The 21,212-nt window shown below is 43.1% G+C and overlaps 2 protein-coding genes across 2 annotated transcripts in view; both read right to left on the bottom strand.

Annotated features, from left to right (window-relative positions):
- LOC125806063 (uncharacterized) overlaps positions 1–21,212 on the bottom strand; it is a 452,361-nt gene that overhangs the window by 296,481 nt on the left and 134,668 nt on the right. The gene's annotated exons all lie outside the window — the stretch shown is intronic.
- On the bottom strand, positions 1,328–3,321 carry LOC125806137 (uncharacterized). Its single transcript, XM_049486065.1, has one exon. It carries the CDS (start codon positions 2,818–2,820, stop codon positions 1,414–1,416), a length of 1,407 nt encoding a protein of 468 aa, XP_049342022.1. The 5' UTR covers positions 2,821–3,321; the 3' UTR covers positions 1,328–1,413.

The raw sequence follows: 21,212 nt of genomic DNA, 5'->3' as shown, positions 1-21,212 counted from the left end.
ATCGATATCGGATCATTCAAATAAAGATCGATTAAAATCGAAGAATCGATTTTTTTAAACACACCACTACAAATAATAAAGTGGCCGTGAGTGTAGATAATGAGTTTCAGCTTTTGAGGGCTCCCCTAGTGGCCATTTACAGTACTGCACAAAACAAGCAAGCTGAGAATGCAGATAAGGGAGGTGAAGGGGTGGTGGTGGGCGCGAGGTTGAACGTCACAAAGGTGAGGGGAAACAGGGAGGTATATATATGGCCAAGGGGAGGAGCTTGTAATTGAGGCGCGCTCCATATACCAAAACTCTGTTAATACTTAACGTCACTTTGCCATAATGGATCGCGCCAGAGGACGCGGGGGGGCGTGAACTGTATGAGGTATGCTTGGGCACAGTTCTGTACTGCTTGAGTGGGTCTCAAGCGTAAACCCCAAAACAATGGAAGAAAGTATGGCAACTAATGGAATTAAGGAAATACAGAAGCTAGAAGTTCGTGGGCAGTGAACAGGTCTCGGGCGTGAGTGCGGATGTAGCTGTGATAGACATGGGAGGACCAGCGGCCGAGGATCTGAACGGTGTGGTCAGGTAAACCTTGGTGAGAAGCTGTAGTGGCTGCTCCGATTCTGAAAGAATGGGCGGAGAAATGTGCGGGGTTAAATCCACTGAGGGAGAGTACGTTCTTGAGGTGAAAATGAAACCAATGACTGGTAGCAGGGGAACCGGATTCACTGATAAACAGGGGGTCATGAGGACGAGCACCTTGGGAGAGACGGAACTGGAGGTAGAGCTGGAGAGGTTCGTAAGGACTGAGAGATGAATGAAGTCTGAATATGTAAACTGGAGTATATATACCAAATTGGTTAGTTTTGCTTCTCTTGATGTTGAAAATGAGGGTGTCGGTGTCCAGGATGGTGATATCAGACAGACAGGGGTGGAGAGAGGGATGATGAGTGGTGGAAGGAGTGGTAAATTCTGAAACTCGGAGAAAACCAAAGAAAGCTAGCAAAAACATAGCTTCTAAGGTTTGAGAAATGTTGGGAGAATATTGTCCGGAACGTAGAGTGGAAAGGCAGCAGGAGAGAATGTGAGAGGTTAGGGGAAGACGTTTGTGAGTGAGAGGAGGTTTGCTCCTTTTAATGCCTTTTAAAAGCAGTGTGATCTGAGGATGACTAACGAAAGGATGAGGTGAGCCATGGAGGAGTTTATGAAAGAAGTTGATAGCTGACAGGTAAACTTTGAGGGAGGATGATCGAATGTAGAGGCGGGAGCTGGTAAAGGTGAGGAAGCTAAATAGATCAAAGGAGGGAAAGGGGATTGAAAGAAAAACGTGGAACCGACGAAAACATTGCCATCCTGTCCAGTAAGTAGAAAGAGTGTTGGGGGAAACGGCGTTAAGAATGAGGTCCTGGGATTGGAGAGTCAAATTGTAGAAGGCGTGTGCAGCGGGAAGATGGTGTCCAAATAAGGTGGAACTGGGGTTGGATGTGGGTCTGAGAGTGGAGCCAAGGTCCTGAATTTCTGAAATTGGAAACGAGACAGAGAATCAGCAATGGGGTTAGATGAACCAGGAATGTGAACAGCTTTGAGAATGAACTGATGCATGATGGAGTGCCACGTGAGCCTCTGGAGCAATGGCATTAAGGACGGGGAATTTGACCGACCCTTGTTGATTGCGTTTACTACGGCTAGATTATCAGAGTGCGTGAAAATTACGCGTCGCGTCCATTCGTGTCCCCATAGCAGGGCAGCGACGATGATGGGGTAAAGTTCACGAAGCGCGGACGAATCACGAAGATCCGAGGGGAGCTGAAAAAATTCGGCAGGCCATTGGGAGGCGAACCATCTGCCGTCGTAGAAACCGCCAAAGCCTGTGGAAGGTGAGGCGTCCGTGAAGAGATGAATATCAACAGGATTAGATACTGCGTCGTTAAAGAAAAACGAAATGCCATTCCAATGAGAGAGGAGTAGGAGCCAGAAACGTATCTCTGCTAGACAAGCCTCATCCAGGGTGACGAACTGAAAGTAGGATGTAGCTGAAGAAGCGAGGAGGAGGAGATGGGAAATAAACGCGCGACCTTGCGGGATGATGCGCATGGCGAAATTCATATGCCCGAGAAGCGACAGGAGCTGCTGCTTGGTGCAACGAGGCTGTTGCAGAAACTCTGAGAGAACTTGGGAGATGCGAGTTTGCTTATCGCGGGGAAGAGAAGCCTGTAAGTTGACAGAGTCCAGCAAAATCCCCAAAAATTCGAGCGATGTAGACGGACCAACGGTCTTTTCGGCGGACAGCGGAACGCCCAGGCGGTGAAAAACTGATGCTAGGGAAGTGATGCAACGAGCGGGCGGAGAAGACGGGGCGTCGAGGACCAGAAAGTCGTCCAGCAGGTGCACGACATAGGGAATACGACACACGTTGAGCAGGATCCAGGACAGTGCCTCAGCGAAACAGTCAAATATCTTGGGGCTGCTCTTACAGCCGAAAACGAGCCGGGTGGCGAAGTAGTAATGCCCCTTCCAGCGCACGCAAAATAGGTGCCAAAAGTCAGGATGGATGGGTAAGACCTTAAAAGCTGAGACGATGTCTGCTTTGGCCATCCAAGTGCCGCGTCCGACGAGTTTGATGAGGGAAATCGCATCATCGACGCGGGCATAGCACAAAGAAAACTCGTCGCTGGGCACCAGGCTATTGACGGAAGGAAGAAAAGAGCCATGGGGAGCGGATAAGTCAATGATGAGGCGTTTCTTCCCCGAGTATTTGCGCGTGGCAATGCCGATGGGATTAATCCGAAAAGTAGAAAAAGGGGGAGAGGAAAAGGGGCCGACCATGAAACCATCAGAAACCTCCTTGGCGAGGAGAGAGGAGACAACGTCGGGTTCAGATTCTGCTGACAGGAGGTTGGGAGCCGAGAAAGAAAAGTCCGGCAATGAGACGAGCCCAGGAGAAAAACCGAAAGTGAAACCATTGAGTAGGTAGCGTACCGATACAGGGTCAGGGTGAGAAGACAGGCAAGCAGCGAGTTCAGGCACGTTTACCGGGGTTGACAGATAGCGGAGCAGTCAGCTCCGCCCGAACTTGGGAGGATGGTGGGGGCAGGAAGGGCGGGCGTGAGCCTGAGCGCAATAAGAGCAGATGTGCAGGAAACGACACGAAGATGCACGGCACCCGTTCGCGTTAAAATTATTGCATACGGCCTGCTTGCCAAGAAAATAAAGGCGCCTTCCGCGCGAATCACGAGAACTGCAGGTAGTGAGACGCGGTGCGGCTGAAGGTGCGCCGGCAAAGGGGAGTGAAAGGAGAGAGGGGGGGGCAGGAGAAGGAGCGGTGACAGGAGCAGAGATCACCAGTGAGCAGGCTGAGATGGGGTGTGACGGCTGACCGCACAGTTCGCAGGAGAGGGAAGGACGGCCAGCGAAAATACGGCAATAAAGCTCGAGATTCAGGGTGCCCCAATAGGTAGCGATGTTCCATTGCTGCAGGCGCGCAGCTGCCTGTGCGGAGAAAAGGCGATGGTATTCATAAAATCCCGATCCTCCGTATCGCACAGCCATGTCAAGGATGATGGACAGGTAATCATCAAGTTCCTGCCGGCGGGCAGGGAAAACAGCGCAGATAACATCGTGGAAGGTAGAAAACGCGAGAGCGAACTCAGGCACGGAAGGATCTTGGAGGCGCGGGATTCAGAAGATCCGAGCGTGAGCGATACGCCCCCGACATCGAGAAGGCGGGGCGCCGCAGCGGCAGCTGATGGACGTAGGAGAGAGGAAAGGTCTACATCCGCACCTTGCAGGATTCGCTGGCGTAGAGATGGCTGAACCAGAGGAGGGCAGAAGGAGCGGGCACCGGCTGGAGGCGGGGCGGGAGCTGCGGTGGAGAGGGAGAAGGAGCCGTCGTGGACTTGAGGAGTGGGGAGGAGAGGCTGGGCCGCTTGAACACTCGGAGCACCTGAGGAGAGAGTGAAAGGAAGAGAAAGTGATGTTAGCTGCTGAACGGCCTGGGGGGGATCAGAGAAAACGGGAACAGGGGGGGCTTGGGGAACTCGGGGGGCTTGGGGAACTCGGGGAACAGGTGAGCCGGAGGGAACAGGAGCATGGGGAACAGGTGGGTCGGAGGGAACAATAACGGGGGAAACATGGGGGGCTTGGGGAACTTGAGGAACTCGGTGGACGGGGGGGTTGTGGGCGGGAACGGGAACCAAGGGGGCGGAAACGGAAACGGGGGAAAAAAGGAAGAAACGAGGCCACTGGCGGGAAGAGCGGAAAACTCAGGAGGGGGCAAAGAGGAGAGAGAAGGAAGAGGAGCAACGAAGGGAGGAGAAGGGCGGGAAAAGACAGAAGAAAGAGTGGTAATGGGCCGGGTGGAAAGGAAGGGGCCCGCCTCACCGGCGGGGGGGGTGGAGCGGCTGGAGGGAGTGTGGGCGGGCTGGCCGCGCCGCCTGGGTGAAGTTGAGGTGACATCATCGAAGCCGCGCGGGGGATCTTCGGATGGCGGCGTCTGAGGAGAGTAAAAGAGAAAAGAGAGTCCTCTTAGGAGCGGAACGGGCGAAATGGATCCTGCGGTCCCTGAGGACCTTCTGCAAACCAGCGACGGTCCACTCGGACATGGAGCGGGCTGGAGCCGGAGATGGGGAAAGCAGCGCACGGGAGGTGGAGGCCACAGGGGAGCTGCGGCGGCAAGATACACGCTGGGAGCGCCGTGCGGGAGGAGGGGAGGCCTGAGATGAATGGCGGGAACGTCAGAGCCGGGGTGGGCCACGCCGGAGCGGCCGCGCCGGGCCGGGGAGAGATCACGCCGAGCCTGGGAGCGGTGGTATCGGGATGGGGAGCGATCACGTCGGGCTGGGGAACGGCCTTGCCGAACCTGGGAGCCGGTAACCGCCGAAATAGCAGGGGCATCGGGCACGGAGACGACGGATCGCAGCCTTGAAGTGGGGCGGGATGAAGCAATGGACGAGGAGCCGGAAAACAACTCCGAGTCCGAGGCAACTAGATCCAGATCCATGGTGAGTGAGTGACGGTGAACTTCGAAAACAGGTAACTTGGCAGTCACGCGAGGTTGAACGTCACAAAGGTGAGGGGAAACAGGGAGGTATATATATGGCCAAGGGGAGGAGCTTGTAATTGAGGCGCGCTCCATATACCAAAACTCTGTTAATACTTAACGTCACGATGGTTGACGTCAGAGTTACTGTATAAGCCATTCATTCATTTTCTCAGTCTGATGCTTTACACTCTTTACCTCCCGCAGGTTATACAGCACAGAGCTCTGCTATAGAAAACACACGTCTTATACTGACATGAAAAGATCAGAGCATGACTATGAGGGTGTTCGAGAGTGTGTGTGTGTGTGTGTGTGTTCAGAGCTCTCAGAAAGTCACGCAGTTTACTGTAGCTTTTATAGCATCTGATATGCGTGGTGTGATTAAGGTCATATTAAATGTAATATTGCGATTCATCTCTCTCAAAGGGGCCGTTCACTAATGCGATATCAAATAGCGGAGTAGCTTAAAATCCCATCCAGCTTGACTCTGCTGTCGGGGGAGAGGAAGAGGCGAGGCGAGGCAGCGCTTTAAAAAACCCTGCCAGCAGCAGCAGCAGCCTGTGAGTCACCGGATATATTTTAGATACATCATAAACTTCTGACTCACAGCGGAGTTTAACGAGCTAAATTTGCATTTGGTTTGGTTGCGGCTGGATCACGTTTTTGGCTCCATCGCCTCCCTTTCGCTGCTCTTTGTTCCATGATGAAAAAGCTTCTCGCGCAAAATACCTGGCAACCCGGCACCGCTTTCTGATTCCCCAGAACCTTCGTTAGCTCTCTTCATGAGACGGGTTCACTCGCTCTTAAGCTCCGGGAGATGAGGGAGAGAGAGAGGGAGAAAGAAAGAGTAAAAAAGAGAAAGGACCAGAGAGAAAGAGAGTGAGAGAGAAAAAAAGGGGAGAGAGAAAAAGAAAGGGATGGAGAGAAAGAAAGCAAAAGAGAAAAAGAGAGAACTACTATAATAATCTGAAAGTAAGAGAGAAAAGAAATAGAGAAAAAAGATGGAAAGATAGAAAGCAAGAGAGAGAGGGAGAGAAAGAGACAGATATAAAGAAATAAAGGAACAGAAAGAAAGAGAGAGGGAGAGAGAAAGATAAAGAGAGAGAAAAAGAAAGATGGAGAGAAAGAAAGCAAAAGAGAAAGAAATAGAATTACTATAATAATCTGAAAGAAAGAGAGAAAAATACGAAGAAAGAGAGAAAGCGAGAAAGAAAGAAAAAGAAAGGAACAGAGAGAAAGAAAGAGAGAGGGAGAGAGAAAAAGATAGAAAGAAAAATAAAGAAATGGAGATAAAGAACTATTGAAATTATTATTGAAATAATTAGAGAGAAAAAGAAAAAGAGAGAGGGAGAAAGAGAGCGAAATAGAGAGAAATTATTATAATAATCATAATAATTATTGTTGTGTCTGTTGTGTATCACTTTTGTGATACAACTTTAAGAGACCACACCACTAAATGTCCAAATTGAGCACTGCTCATCATTTTCCCTCCAAAATGTCATGTGACTCGTTTACTAGGCTCAAGTGTGCGTAGGTAGCAGGTGTGTTTAATTCTGTAGTACAGCTCTCAGTCTCTCATACTGATCACTGAAAGTTCCAACATGGCGCCTCATGGCAAAGAGCTGCAGCACAGTGGCCAAGATCATCCAGCGTTTTAAAAGAGCTGTCACTCCAGAAGAAGTCCTCTACTGAAGTCTGTACACAAGAAAGCCCGGAAACACGTCCTATAGTCTGAGGAGACCAAGATTCATGTGTGGCAGCAATCAGGTGATTAGTACAAAGATAAGAGTGTCTTGCCTACAGTGAAGCATGGTGGCGGGAGTGTTCATTTCAAGCGGCATAACTTTTCTTATCTTTACGGTTTATGTGCTTTATTGCGGCGCAGTGAACTCCCAGACCAATCACGTGTGTTGTAAGATCACCAAACGCACTCCTCTGCCAATCAGATCTGTGCAGATGCGGGAGGGTGGAGCCACAGTACACAGTACACGGTGAGAAGCTGATGTCGGAGAATAAAGCGAGAAAAGCTAATTCAGATGGTGCGCACCAGAAAAAGAAATTAAAATACTGCATTTATAAAACATACTAACAGTAATAATATTAAATAAAATAAAACGGCTGTTTTCAAGCAAAGCTAATATTCTGGTTCAGCAAAGTTCAGCAAACATTTCTCCATATATTGTACAATTTGTCATTCATGTAATTATCATGACAGGCAGGCCTAAATCTAATATAAATATATATAATAAAAAATAATAATAAAATATAGCATTATGAAACAAAGTTGACGAACAGATTAACATTAATAAACTCTAAGTTAAATTATTGAGGGTGTTTCCATTTATTGCATCATAAGTCGATGCAATGCAAAATGCAATTATTGTGACAGGCCTATTTAAAACGATAAATATTGTTGAAATATACTGAAAAGTATTTGTAATCTTTGTCTTTCAGTTGTTGATAACTATTCAGTATACAGAATATAGCACTGAATCATAATACAAGTTAAAAATAAAATCGAAAACAAAATTTTCTCTAACTGAATTCTAATGAAATACCCCTGCATTAGAGCATCTTTGGGGCATCCTCAAGCTGAAGGTGGAGGAGTGAAAAAGCTCTGGAAAATAATGGTGGCCACACATAATATTCAGGAACTTTCACTAAGGGGTGTTTCACTTTAGTTGCGGGTGGTTTAGACATTAATGGCTGTTTATTTCGAGAGTTATTTTCAGAGGACAATACATTTAAACTGTTATATAATAAGCTGCTGCACACAGACTACTTTTTTATTGTGTTAAAGTGTCATTTTGTCAGAGTTTTCCCATGAAAAGATTATACTTAAATATCTGCAGATATTAAATGTGAGGGGTGTACTCACTAGGGGTGTCACGATTCTCTAAATCCTCGATTCGATTTTACTTCCAATTTCATTTTAGGGTCACGATTCGACTCGATTCTCGATGTTCTTTTTTCTTTTTTTTTACAGCAGAGAGGCCTATGCCAGTTTTAGATTAGTCTATGGTCAGTCATTGGTTTGATTTAATCAAATTTACAATATCTTATTTCAAAAGGTGGGCTTGATATAAGTGATGCAAAGTGATACAAGTGATCTGTAATACACCACATTAGGCACTAATGGTCAAATTTAAATAATTTAATTAAGATATATATGTAATGCCATCTAGTGGCTTTTTTTGGTAGCAGCAGTGTGCACTATAAAAACAGCAATGTGCAACATAACAAAATAAATAATAAAAAAATACAGGAACAGTCATGTACAAAATAATAGAGCAATTAGAGCCTTAACAAACTGAACTCTATCCTACTATAACAGTTAAACATGAAAAATAAGACTTTAAGACTTTTTCGGTCCCTGAGAATGAGAAGTTTTTTTCTTTAATAAAGATATATTATTAACTTTATCTGAGAGAAAGATGCTCCTTAAGGTACCAAAACTATTAACATATTTGAGGCAAAACAACTGTTATTTTTATATTTTCTTTAAGCTTTTCTTTAAGAAGATGAGAATGTCCACATTCTCTGGAGAAAGAGCTGCTCTTTCAGCAGTCACAATAGGGGGATCGTCAATCCTCTTTTTGACTTCGAGGCTCGAGACCAGGACAATTTCGATCGATTTCGATAAAATATTGAAATTGGGACACCCCTACTACTCACTTTTTTGATGCACTGTATGTTCATTGAACTGAACTGAATTGAATTGAATTGAGAGAGAGATAGAGAAAGAGAGAATTGAGAAAGTATTTTTGTAAAGATCTTTGAGGAAGGAGTGAGACATTTGCCTCATCAATAATGCATGTTAAATGGCCAAGGGGATAGAGCGAAAAAATTGGGTCGAGAGAGATTTCAAAAAAGAGAAAGAGAGAGTGAGAGAGAGAGAGAGAATGGGCGAGAGAGGATGCTTAATTGCTCTCATCGTTATTAATAGAAGGCTATTAATTAACCACAGAGGTATTAAATATAGCACACAAAGAGAGAGAGAGAGAGAGAGAGAGAGATAGAGAGCGCGAGAGCAGACAGCAGCCGCTGGGTCGGCTCTCGCCAGGCCGGGCATCGTGTTCCAGCCAATAGTGAAAGAAGTGCTGTCAGTCCTGCAGTCATGGAACATCTGCTGTTGTGGGCGCACCTGTAAGCAGGTGGTCCAGTGCATCACCTGCACCTCCCCGTCCTGTAGTCTCACCCTGGATTGTGCTGGAACACTTTGAAGCATCATGGGATAGCTGGGAACATCCCGTACCTGTCTTTCACCTGGTTGAGTTTGAATAGGAGGTGAGGGGAAAGAGGAGCAAATAAAGAGCAAGAATTAATTTTACAAGGTTATTTCTATATCACAGGTGGGTGAATGTAGTGTTAGGAGTCTTGCCCAAGGACTCGTATTGGTGTAATGCAGGGGTTCATAACCTTTCTAACTGCGTGACCCCCTTGTATTCTCCAGAAAATGTTGCGACCCCCCCATCATTGGCAGCACAAATAAAATGGTTGGGGCTGCATTGAGGCACAAATATTTTATATGCAAGGCTTAGTAGGGCTCAGGCGCGAATCATCTTTCACGTTAAGATGTTGAGAGTATTTAGTTTTTTAGATTGTGCAGAAAATCCAGATTCACAGAGAAATGTTGATCCAAAGGGGAGGATTTTTTTTGTGCAATTAAACTTAGTGCTGGGAACTTCTTTAACAGTAAAATCCAGAAATCATTCTTTACCACATACCCCACACTGCAGTCGTGCATCCTCTCCGCATCCGCTCGTTGGTGTAAATTTATATTTTAAGTACTTTTCATCATATTTTTTTCTGGAAGCTCAACCTTCTAAAAAACACTCCATTTTAATCCAGCCTGGACTTGAAGAGCCACGGCGCGCATGTGTGAACCGATATCGAGATTGAGATCGAGAGAGTTGAGTAAAGCGAAGAATGAGTCGGTTTGAATCAGCGAAAAGATAACATTTATAAAAAAGCGACCGATTTTAAATTATTCGGTTCCCTGAATTAAGCCTGAGAATGACTCGGTTTGATTCAGTAAAGAAAAACAGGTTAGTGTCCAAATCTGATTTGTCTCAAGTTTAGTTGAGAAAACATGACCCCCCTGGAAGTATGTCCCGACCCCCAGGTTAAGAACCCCTGGTGTAATGTGCACAGACGGGACTATTTTTCAGAGCCCAACACTCTAATTATCTATTACCATTACTGAAGACTATGACGTGAAAAACCCCAAATCCTACCGTTCTCAGCAGCCCTTTCAGGACACACACTAAAATATGTCCTAATATGAAAGAGGACAAATAAGAATAATTACTTATAAAGCAGGGTGTCATCAGATATAGAGTAATTTAAGTAAACATGCAAAGTCAGTGTTTTATTATTAGAACTGTGTGGGTGTGGCCTCTGATTCCACTTGCTGCTCATTCCCCAACACTAACTCCAACCCCCGAGGTTGCCAGATTTAAAGACACAACAATCTGCATGGCCTGCTGTGGTATCTGTATGGGTTGCTGTGGTATCTGTATGGGTTGCTGTGGTATCTGTATGGGTTGCCTGTATGGGTTGCTGTGGTATCTGTTTGGGTTGCCTGTATGGGTTGCCTGTATGTGTTGCTGTGGTATCTGTATGGGTTGCCTGTATGGGTTGCTGTGGTATCTGTATGGGTTGCTGTGGTATCTGTATGGGTTGCCTGTATGGGTTGCTGTGGTATCTGTATGGGTTGTCTGTATGGGTTGCCTGTATGGGTTGCTGTGGTATCTGTATGGGTTGCCTGTATGGGTTGCCTGTATGGGTTGCCTGTATGGGTTGCTGTGGTATCTGTATGGGTTGCCTGTATGGGTTGCTGTGGTATCTGTATGGGTTGCTATGGTACTTATCTGGATTTAATGTGTGTTGTGTTTGAGTTTCTAAAGCATCAAAACTGAGACTTAAATGTATAAACCTGATTTTATTCACAATTTAAACAAATTCCATATACAGCTCTGGAAAAAAATGAGACAACGTACAAACTGAGTTTCTTTGATTTTACCAAATTGAAAACCTCTATAATATAATCAAGAGGAAGATGGATGATCACACCAGGAGTGGCATAAAGTTATCCAAAAGCAGTGTGTAAGACTGGTGGAGGAGAACATGATGCCAAGATGCATGAAAAAAAACTGTGATTAAAAACCAACCAGGATTATTCCACCAAATATTGATTATTTCTGAACTCTTAAAACTTTATGAATATGAACTCATTTTCTGTAAATAAATGCTCTAAATGAGAATATTTTTATTTGTAATTTGGGAGAAATGTTGTCTGTAGTTTATAGAATAAAACAACAATGTTCATTTTACTCAAACATAAACCTATAAATAGCAAAATCAGAGAAACTGATTCACAAACTGAAGTGATCTCTTCATTTTTACATCTATCTAAATATGCCCAATATCAGATTTGGGCTGGTATTCTGAACACAACCTTAAATTGAGCCCTAGATACGTTTCCCAACTATTTGATGTATGTGTAAACACATAAGATTGTCCATTGCTCATTTTATCCTAACTATTCCTGTTATTTTTATGCATTTTAATAAACTGACTCGTCTACTGAAGAGACTGCAGTGAAGTATTCATCAAAGCAGCTCCAACATTTGGCCAAACTGAGCACATCATTCCAGAGCTCATCTTCGCTCCATTTTCCACAGTAAGGATAGGAATCACGCTGATGGCGGCTGACAGGCCCAGCATGCTCGATTTTATGCTCTCGTCTCATTTGCATATTCCAGCAGCTCGTAGCGTTGGGATGAAGTGCAGCAGTAAAGCCGTGAAGAAAGGGTTTTAGATCAGTATCCTTCAGGAGATCAAACACGCCGTCCTACACAGTGTCCTCCTCTCTAAAACACTCTACAGCATATTTACTGCTGAAATTTACACAATTCAGCTCAAATTAAAAGAACAATACGTGATTTATTCTGACAGTGGAGCATCAACATCTCAGAACAGACCTTCTCCACTCTATACACTGCAATATTAAATAGCCTGACTATTAGAAAACTTAGAATGGCCTTTATTCTCAGGCATTTCAGTCACAATACTGAAAATCTAATATTACTGTAGATAAACGAAGAATTTTATTCACCCAAATAAACAGTTTTCAGGAGAGAAATCTGTGTAAATTAACATCCAGCACTCGATTTACTTTAAAAGAGTTTAGTAAGAATTACATATATATATATATATTGTTTTTATGCTTGATTTGGTGTGTGTATGATTGGATTTTGTATCTTTTGTCATTTTAAAGCATTTAGAATCAGAAATATAAGTGAGTTTATTCAGCTTCACGCTGCGACTGAACCGACTCTGAATCTCAATCCACGGCTAATGCTAATGCTAATGCTGCTGCACCCAGCCTTAGTGCTGGAGAAACTTCACTGAAAACCCACTCTTAGACAAAATATTGGAAATCTAATCTTACTGTAAATAAACTGAAGGGTTTTAATCACCCAAATAAACAGTTTTCAGGAGAGAAATCTGTGTAGATTAACATCCAGCACTCGTTTAACTTTAAAATAAAATGTTTTTCTAAGAATTTAAGTTTTATTCACTTTAGACACTTCCCCCAGCAGAAAGACCTGCAGAATGAAAAGGGTCCCCTATTTTTGGCCACCTTACATTCCACTTAAAAATAAGCTGTGTGATTTTCAGTAAAGAAAAAGCTTCTTATCTGTGCAGTAAGTGTTTATTATCTCAGTAAAACACATTACAGCATTACAATAAATACAAACAGCACATTTACAAAAACAGAAAAAGCTTTTACAGCCCTGTTTTTTTTCTTAAAACATCTTCATTCCTTAAAACATAACTTACTTCATTCATAGAAAATCTTCTGAAGCTTTTTATTTATTTATTCACTTACTGAAGCTGAACCGTAAGATAAGCACTCACAATCTTTGACGCTCTCGCACGGCACTCACAATCCCATAACTGAGCATCTCAACAGGATTCCTTTAGAAATGGATAAAATAATCTGGATCTGTGACTCAGTGATATATTTCCATTAACAGCCTACCAACAGACAGTGGCTCAAAACACAATCCCTCAAGCTCTCGCACGGCACTCACAATCCCCGACACTCTCGCAAGGCACTCACAATCCCCGACGCTCTCGCGCGCCACTCACAATCCCCGACGCTCTCGCGCGCCACTCACAATCCCTGACGCTCTCGCGCGCCACTCACAATCCCCGACGCTCTTGCGCGCCACTCACAATACCCGACGCTCTCGCACGGCACTCTCAATCCCCGACGCTCTCGCGCAATCCCCGGCGCTCTCGCGCGGCACACGCAATCCCCGACGCTCTCGCGCGGCACTCACAATCCCCGACGCTCTGGCACGGCACTCTCAATCCCCGACGCTCTCGCGCTGCACTCACAGTCCCAGACGCTCTCGCACTGCACTCACAGTCCCCGACGCTCTCGCACGGCACTCACAATCCCCGACGCTCTCGCACGGCACTCACAATCCCAGACGCTCTCGCACGCCACTCACAATCTCTCCTGTAAAGTGTTTATTTGGGTGAGTAAAGCGCTTCCGTCTATTTCCTGTAAACTTAAATTTCCAGATTTTCACTAAGGCTGGGTGCAGCAGCATTAGCATTAGCAGCTAACGCCACTCGACAGCGCTTCACTGAGCAGTAGGATGTGTCAATTTGTGGCTGTCCAATTAGTGGCTTGCAAAAGTATTCATACCCCTTGAACTACCTCCCATCTGAGCTTCGGATCTTTGCAGCTCCTCCAGAAGGACCACGGGTCTTTTTGCTGCCTCTCTGACCATCACTTTTATTCCACTTCACAGTTATGTAGTACTTTGTGTTGGTCTGTCACTTAAAATCTCAATAAAACACATTTTAGTTTGTGGGTGTAAGATGTGAATAGTTTTCCAAGCCACTGTCCGTCATATTTTTACCTATTTATCTAGTTTTATATGGTCAGTATTTGCTTTATTAACTCTCCAAAGCTATTTTAGGAAACCTCCGTATCTCTGAACCGTATTTCTGGTCGATCTTTCTTTCACGTATTTGGCTTTGGGTTAAAAGTGTGTTTTAGTTTGTGGGTGAAAAATGAGCCGGAGCTGTTCCTGCTCATTACTGGCCTGGTGTGAAGGCTCATTTGAGATCTCCTCAAACACTGTTTGCTGGCACTCAGGAGAAACTAGGCTATCTGTCAGAGCTCCAGCTCCAAATGGTCTTTAATGGTTTCACTTCACTCAGAAGACGTTCTGAACCATTTACACCACAGAAAACATTCAGCCGCTCCGGCCAGCAGCTAAAAAGCCTCTCAGAAGAGGAAAAGATAAAAGAAAAAGAGCGAGAAAGGAAAGCTGATGAGATCAATCAGGCGTTTTAACAATACCGCACAGCGTGATGCTCCTCCAGAAGCAGAGTTAACACCCCTCACTAATTGTCCACTCCTTTCTTTTTCTCATTTTCCATTTTCCTCTCCTTTTTTCTATTAATTCCTCTAGTTTTAATCTTACTCTGTTGGACTGCCATCATTTTCAGTCAGTTATTATACTGTACCAATATTCATGATCATGATATATTGTACTACTATCTTAAAATTAAATTAGGAACTTAGGAACTAATTTTTGTGGTTAATTTAAAGGTTATAAACTCATAGAGAAGTATTGGTGTATATGAAGACTATTCAAAGACTTTACATAATAATTATTATATATTAAATACTGTATAAATGTCAGCCCTCACGCTGTCAGTTGGCCTGCTCTGTACTCTGAACTACACAACAAAGACTCTATTTCCCAGCATGCACTCACAACGTACCTCCCTGACTCCAGAGGTGGAAAAAGTACTGAAAAATTGTAATTAAGTAAATGTACCTTTACTTTGCTAAAATTCTACTCAAGTAAAAGTAAAAGTACAAATCTAAAAATCTACTCGAGTAAAAGTAAAAAAGTACTTAATTTAAAATGTAATTTGAGTAAAAGTTACATAGTTACTTTTATTTATTTGATGTAAAGAAGTTCAACAAATCATAAATTAAAGAACTATTCAATTGAATGATTTGGATCTTTCAGGCAGTATGTGTTCAGACCACAGCATAAAACATTTTCAAGAACAAGTGGTATAGGTTTCTATGATCCATTTTTTTTCTTTACTGTAAAAAGTTAAAAAGTTATGGTCATATAGGTATATAGGACTATAAACCATATTTTTATACTTTTAGAGTTTATTATTATTTTTCACTGCTATTTACATGTTTTTAAACATCCAAGCAGATGTTCCTAATAAAAACTTCCGCGCACACAGACCCCAGCTGATTCACACAATAATAAACACTGCTGGGAAAAGTTCAGCTGCGCTGCCATGGAGAACAAAACTCAATAAAAAAAAAATAATAATAAAAATTCCCCAGCATTTAATTTTTTACTCAGTAATTGGGAATTTTCCAATGTAGGGAAGTAAATTACTTGGGTCAAAATGTACTTGAGTAAAAGTTAAATTACCTATTTTAAAAACTACTTTAAAAATAAATTACTCATAAAATCTACTCAATTACAGTAATGGGAGTAAATGTAATTAGTTACTTTCCACCTCTGCCTGACTCTCCTGATCATGTGATGCTAAGGTGTTCCCGCTCCCCCAGTTACTGATTGTTTGCATCTGGTATTGTGTGTATATATAGCCCTCCATTTTTCCATGTCCCTCGCTAGTTTTTGCTTTTTATGGTACTTATCTAGTAGCTTGTTTGCAATTAATCTTCTTTACAGAATTGTTTTAATTCAGACACATTGAAAGATTTTCCAGCACAAACGTCCTGTTTAAGATCATCCACAGCATCTCAATCAGACTTTAACTAGACCCTCCAAAACCTTCATTTATTTTATTTTTATTTTTTTTAAGACATTCAGAGGTGGACTTTTTTTGTGTGCTTCGGGTCATTGTCCTGCTGCAGAACCCAAGTAAAGGACACCTGAGCTTAAGAGAGGTCACAAACTGATGGACGGATATTCTCTTTCAAGATATTCTGGTAGAGAACAGAATTCATGGTTCCATCGATAACAGCAAGTTATCCAGCAGCCCCAGACCAAAGTTGGTCACCAACTTTCAGTATGATGATCTTTTTCTGAAATTATGTTTTAGTTTATAGTTTTACGCCAGATGTAACGGATGGACACACACCTTCCAAAAAGTTCCACTTTTGTCTCGTTAGTCCTGTAAAGGATATTTACCCTGTAAAGTTCTGGAGATCATCAGGATGTTAGTGGGTAAATGTGAGACGGGTGGTTGTGGTGTTTTTGGTCAGCGGTGTTTTTTTTATCTCTTTCTTATTATTGAGTCATTAACACTGATCTTGACTGAGGTGATTGAGATCCTGCAGTTCTTTAAATGTTGTTCTGGGTTCTTTTGGAACCTCCTGGATGAGTTCTTCATGCCCTTTCGGAGTAATTTTGTTCGGTCGGCCGGTCACTCCTGGGAAGGTTCACCAGTGTTCCATGTATTTTCTTCATTAGTGAATAATAATAGTGAATCACTGTGGTTCTCTGGAGTCCCAAAGCTTTAGAAATAAATGACTTTATAACATTTTCCAGACTGATAGATTAAAATAATCATCTTAGACCACGACCGTCAGATACTTTATCTCTTCACTCTGGTGGATCCCGGCTCATCTTCACTCCTCGGCTGTGTGATGTTCTGATGTTCTGCAGTGAGTTTATTCTGAGAGTAGAAGTTTTGAGCAAAAACAAACACCACACCACGGCACTATGGGACGTGGAAGAAGTAAATGAGAGAGTTCTGCACACACACACACACACACACACACACACACACACACACACTCTGAGACAGAGCTGAGAGGATGTGCCTGTTGAGAACACTGAAGAGGGACAGCAGCAGCTATAGAAGTCTGGAGCAGAATACATTATTTATCAGCACAGAGCTGCGACCGCGGGACACTACACACACCACCACCACCGCCTGCACACACCCCAACAAGAGAGAGAGTGTGTGTGTGTGTGTGTGAGAGTGAGAGAGAGAGAGAGAGAGAGAGAGAGCAACAGAAGTAGGTTAGAATAAAAGGAAAAGAAGAGAACAGCGAGAAAACAAGAAAAAATGTACGTAAAGGAACAAGAACGAGAGTCCTATAAACTCACACTGCAGAGAGAGAGAGAGACGGGTGGAGTAACCAAAAAAGAGAGAGAGATGGTTGAAGAGTAAAAGTAAGAAGAAAAAGTTGTAGAGAAGAAGCAAGAAACACTGAGAGAGAGAGAGAGAGAGAGAGAGAGAGAGAGAGAGAGAGAGAGAGAGAGAGGGAGGAAAAATAAGAGATGTAATTAAGGACAGATACATCACTGAATAAATAGGTATACTGACAGAGATGGTCTCACATGCCAGATAGGTTGACAGACAGACAGACAGATAGATAGACAGACAGACATACAGATAGGTAGTCTGGCAGACAAATGGTCAGGCAGATAAGTAGACTAACAGATATAAAAGCAGATAAGTTGACAGACAGCTATGTACAAAGACAGACAGACAGACAGACAGATAAACAGACAGATATGTAGTCAGGCAGACAGACGGACATGCAGATAAGTAGAGAGAGACATATAGGTAGACAGAGGGAAGGACAGATAGGTAGTCAGGCAGACAAATAGTCAGGCAGATAGATAGACAGACTGACATGTAGATAAGTAGACAGACAGACAGGTGGACAGATGGATCAATGAATAAATAGGTATACTGACATAGCTAGACTAACATGCAGATAAGTAGACAGACAGATGGGTAGACAGACAGACAGATGGACAGACAGATATGTAGGAAGACAGACAGACAGACAGATAGGTAGTCGGGCAGATAAGTAGACGTACTGACATGCAGATGAGTAAACATAGACAGTTATACAGACAGATACATAGATAGATAGACAGACAGGTTGTAAGGCAGACAAAAGGACAGGCAGATAAGTAGACTGACAGATATAAAAAACAAATAAGTAGACAGACATACATACAGACAGACAGATATGCAAGCAGATATGTAGCCATAGACAGGCAGATAAGTAGACAGACAGACAAATAGGTAGGCAGATAGATAGGCAGATAAGTAGACTGACAGGCAGATGGAGCAGCAGATAGGTAGACAGAAAGATATACAGGCAGATAGACACATAGACAGGCACACTGATAGACTGAGACACACATCTATATATAAACAGACACACAGAAGGACAGAGAAATAGAGAGGTAGAGAAGAACTATAAAAAGAGAGTATAAAAATAAAGTGTGGCAGAAAAAGAGAAAGAGAGAGGAAGACTTTATAAAAGAGAGGATGTGACAGAGGGATAGAGAGAGAGAAAGGGGAAAGAGTGATGAGACAGACAGACGGGCAGACGGAGGAGGAGTGTGGTGGAGAGATGGAGAGCGTGGTCAGCTCATCTCTCTCTCTCTCTAATTGCCCCTCACCTGCCGCTCTCTCTGTGCCGGGCTGCCATCAGGCTCCTCATTATCCACCTGCACCTTTGGCAGCTCTTATTACAGCTCCTCCACCTGCCTTCTGTTGGGCGCTGCGTGAGATACGGCGTGAGATACAGCGTGTGATACGGCCATAAGACCGGCGCCCTCACCCCCCCGCCACGCCCGGCACGCGGGCGTCAGACGCTCCGCCCGATTCTCCGTGTTTTTGTCCCCCACTGAGGACTGATTCATTCCACGATACCGTGTTTCAACATGTGTGAACCTCGCTGGAGATTTAAAGAGCTTCAGAGAGCAGAGGCTCATATACCCACCTGATACCTGAGATTCACAAACTGCAATCAAAACACACTCCATACATAGATGTTAACCTGTTAACCAGCTCTGAAAAGAAGTTATCACACTGCTATCTCCTACCCCAACCTCCCAACACCACCCAACACCGTCACTCTGCCTACAAGGAGACACATCAACCACTAACAAAACCACATCAACACCATAAAACAATAGACTAATCCTAATGTCGCTGGTCAAGAACATCATCCTCATAAACTGGAAAAACCCAAAAATATATATATGTATGTTTTTGTTTCTTTCCTATTTTTTTTTTCTTTTATTGTTTATTTGTTTGTTTGCTTTTTTACCACCTTTTGCATTTCACTCCCCAGTCCCTCCAACCCTGAACCCCACAACTGTATCTGCTTAAAAAAAAAATATATATATATATATATATATATATATATATATATATATATATATATATATATATATATATATATATATATTTGTATGTATACACACAGTCTTGTGGAAATGTTTTAGGCACCTGTGGGAATTTCAGTAAAGAAAAATCTTATCTGTGCAGTAAGTGTTTAGTAGCTCAGTAAAACATTTACATTACAATAAATATTTTATTTTATATTTTTATATTATTTTTATTTTAAGCAGATACAGTTGCGGGGGTCAGGGTGTGAGGGACTGGGAAGTGAGATGCAGAAGGGGGTACAGAAGAGAAAAACAAACAAACAAAAAAAAGAAAAAGAAAACAAAATTAGAAAAGAAACAAACTATATATATATATATATATATATACCAAAATATAGCTTAACAGAATCATGTACAAAGGTGCGACAGAGAAGTGTGGTTTGGCTTGGGTTATATAGAGTGCTGCAAAGGTTCAGTTGGTTTGCCCTAATCACCGACAAGGATTCTGGGAGTTGGAGACCCACTCTATTATATATTATATAAAATAAATTAAACAAATGAATGAATAAATAATAAAGTAATTTATATGTATAGCACCTTTCATACACAATGGTCTTTCAAAGTGACACAACACTAGAGTCTCCTAGTAGAACTTTCTCTAAAGCTTATTTAGTTAATTTAGTTTTTGAACCTACAGTACCAGTTTCTTTCTTAAAAAAAAAAAGTTCTTAAAATTGACTTTCAGATTAATCAACCTCATTTGCTTTACTTTCTTTATTGAGTTGAGTAGTTGTTGTTTCTCATAATCTGGATGAGAACATTACTCAAATATTCACTATTCACTGTATACCTGTAACTCTACCTCTTCACTACTTTACTTTAACTGATGCTCTCAAACACTTTATTAAGAGACAAGAAATTCAAGTAATTAACTCTTGATGAGTTCAGCACAGCTGTTAACTGAAAGCCTGAATTCCACCAGAGATCTACAATACAGATCATTTATAAATAATAGAAAATCACATGATTTAAGGTTTGGTCCTTTGCTCTACCTTCTGGTTGACCTTCATCCTCCCTAAAATCACCTTCTTTACATGTTATTGTCTGTTTGAGAGCTCTGTTGAGGAGGAAGTGGAAATGTGGCCTCGTCGTTATCCAGCACCTCGTCTCCAGACAGGAATTCAGAGGGGCAGTAATCGCTCGGTAAACGGCCGCCGCTCGCTCCAGATGCTCTGGCCTTTCACTGATGTATTTCTGCCTCTCCACCGCCTCACTTTGGTTTCTACTTGCGACCAGGCGCTATTGATTGCAAACATAGACACTCTCCAATCAATGCGCTGAGAGCTCTGCGGCCATCGCAATTTCATCGATCTCACTTGCATTCCACAAAAGGTTACAGAGAATGGAATCGTTCACCGGCTGAAAGGCGGCATTCGAGACGCAATCCAGACGTCATTTTTGGGCAGGCGAAACACTCGCCTGGGCGTTCGCGTCGAGTGGACCCGAGCAGAACCATCATCAGCATAATCACAGCCACAAGTAGGGCCATCATCAGAAACCGGAGCATCGCCATTGCCACCGTCATCACCATCGCCCGAGAGTATTCATCACCTCAAATACTTCACTCGCGCTCAATCAGACGCTCCACGAGGGGACGAGGGGTGGAAAACTTTAGCATTATCTTGGTTTCTAGTATCTAGTGATCTTACCAGCATTTTTATTTGGTATTATCTAAATATACAGACTTATTTTACAATTTTCTGAACTACTTATAGTGAGGACACAACAAAAGCCATTGTGGTGAGAGTTTTTAGTTGTTTGTTTCCTTGTTAAACCGACATTTACACGGTTTTCCCAACCAATAACCTTCTGTTCAATAAAAATTAACCCATAGTCTGTGCAGAAGATCCACAGTTTTCACAGTCATTGGGAAAACCTGCACCCTTCTCCCTGATCAAGCATCGCTCCAATCAGATGTTTCATACAGTGATGGGAGG

The sequence above is a fragment of the Astyanax mexicanus genome, chromosome 12, assembly GCF_023375975.1.
Source record: "Astyanax mexicanus isolate ESR-SI-001 chromosome 12, AstMex3_surface, whole genome shotgun sequence".
NCBI classification, from domain to species: domain Eukaryota; kingdom Metazoa; phylum Chordata; class Actinopteri; order Characiformes; family Acestrorhamphidae; genus Astyanax; species Astyanax mexicanus.
Note: the sequence above shows the minus strand (reverse complement) of the source record. Positions and strands in the feature narration are given on the sequence as shown.

Excerpts from the sequence above, each read along its gene's own strand:
- LOC125806137 (XM_049486065.1), bottom strand. The coding sequence starts at position 2,820 with ATGGTCGGCCCCTTTTCCTCTCCCCCTTTTTCTACTTTTCGGATTAAT.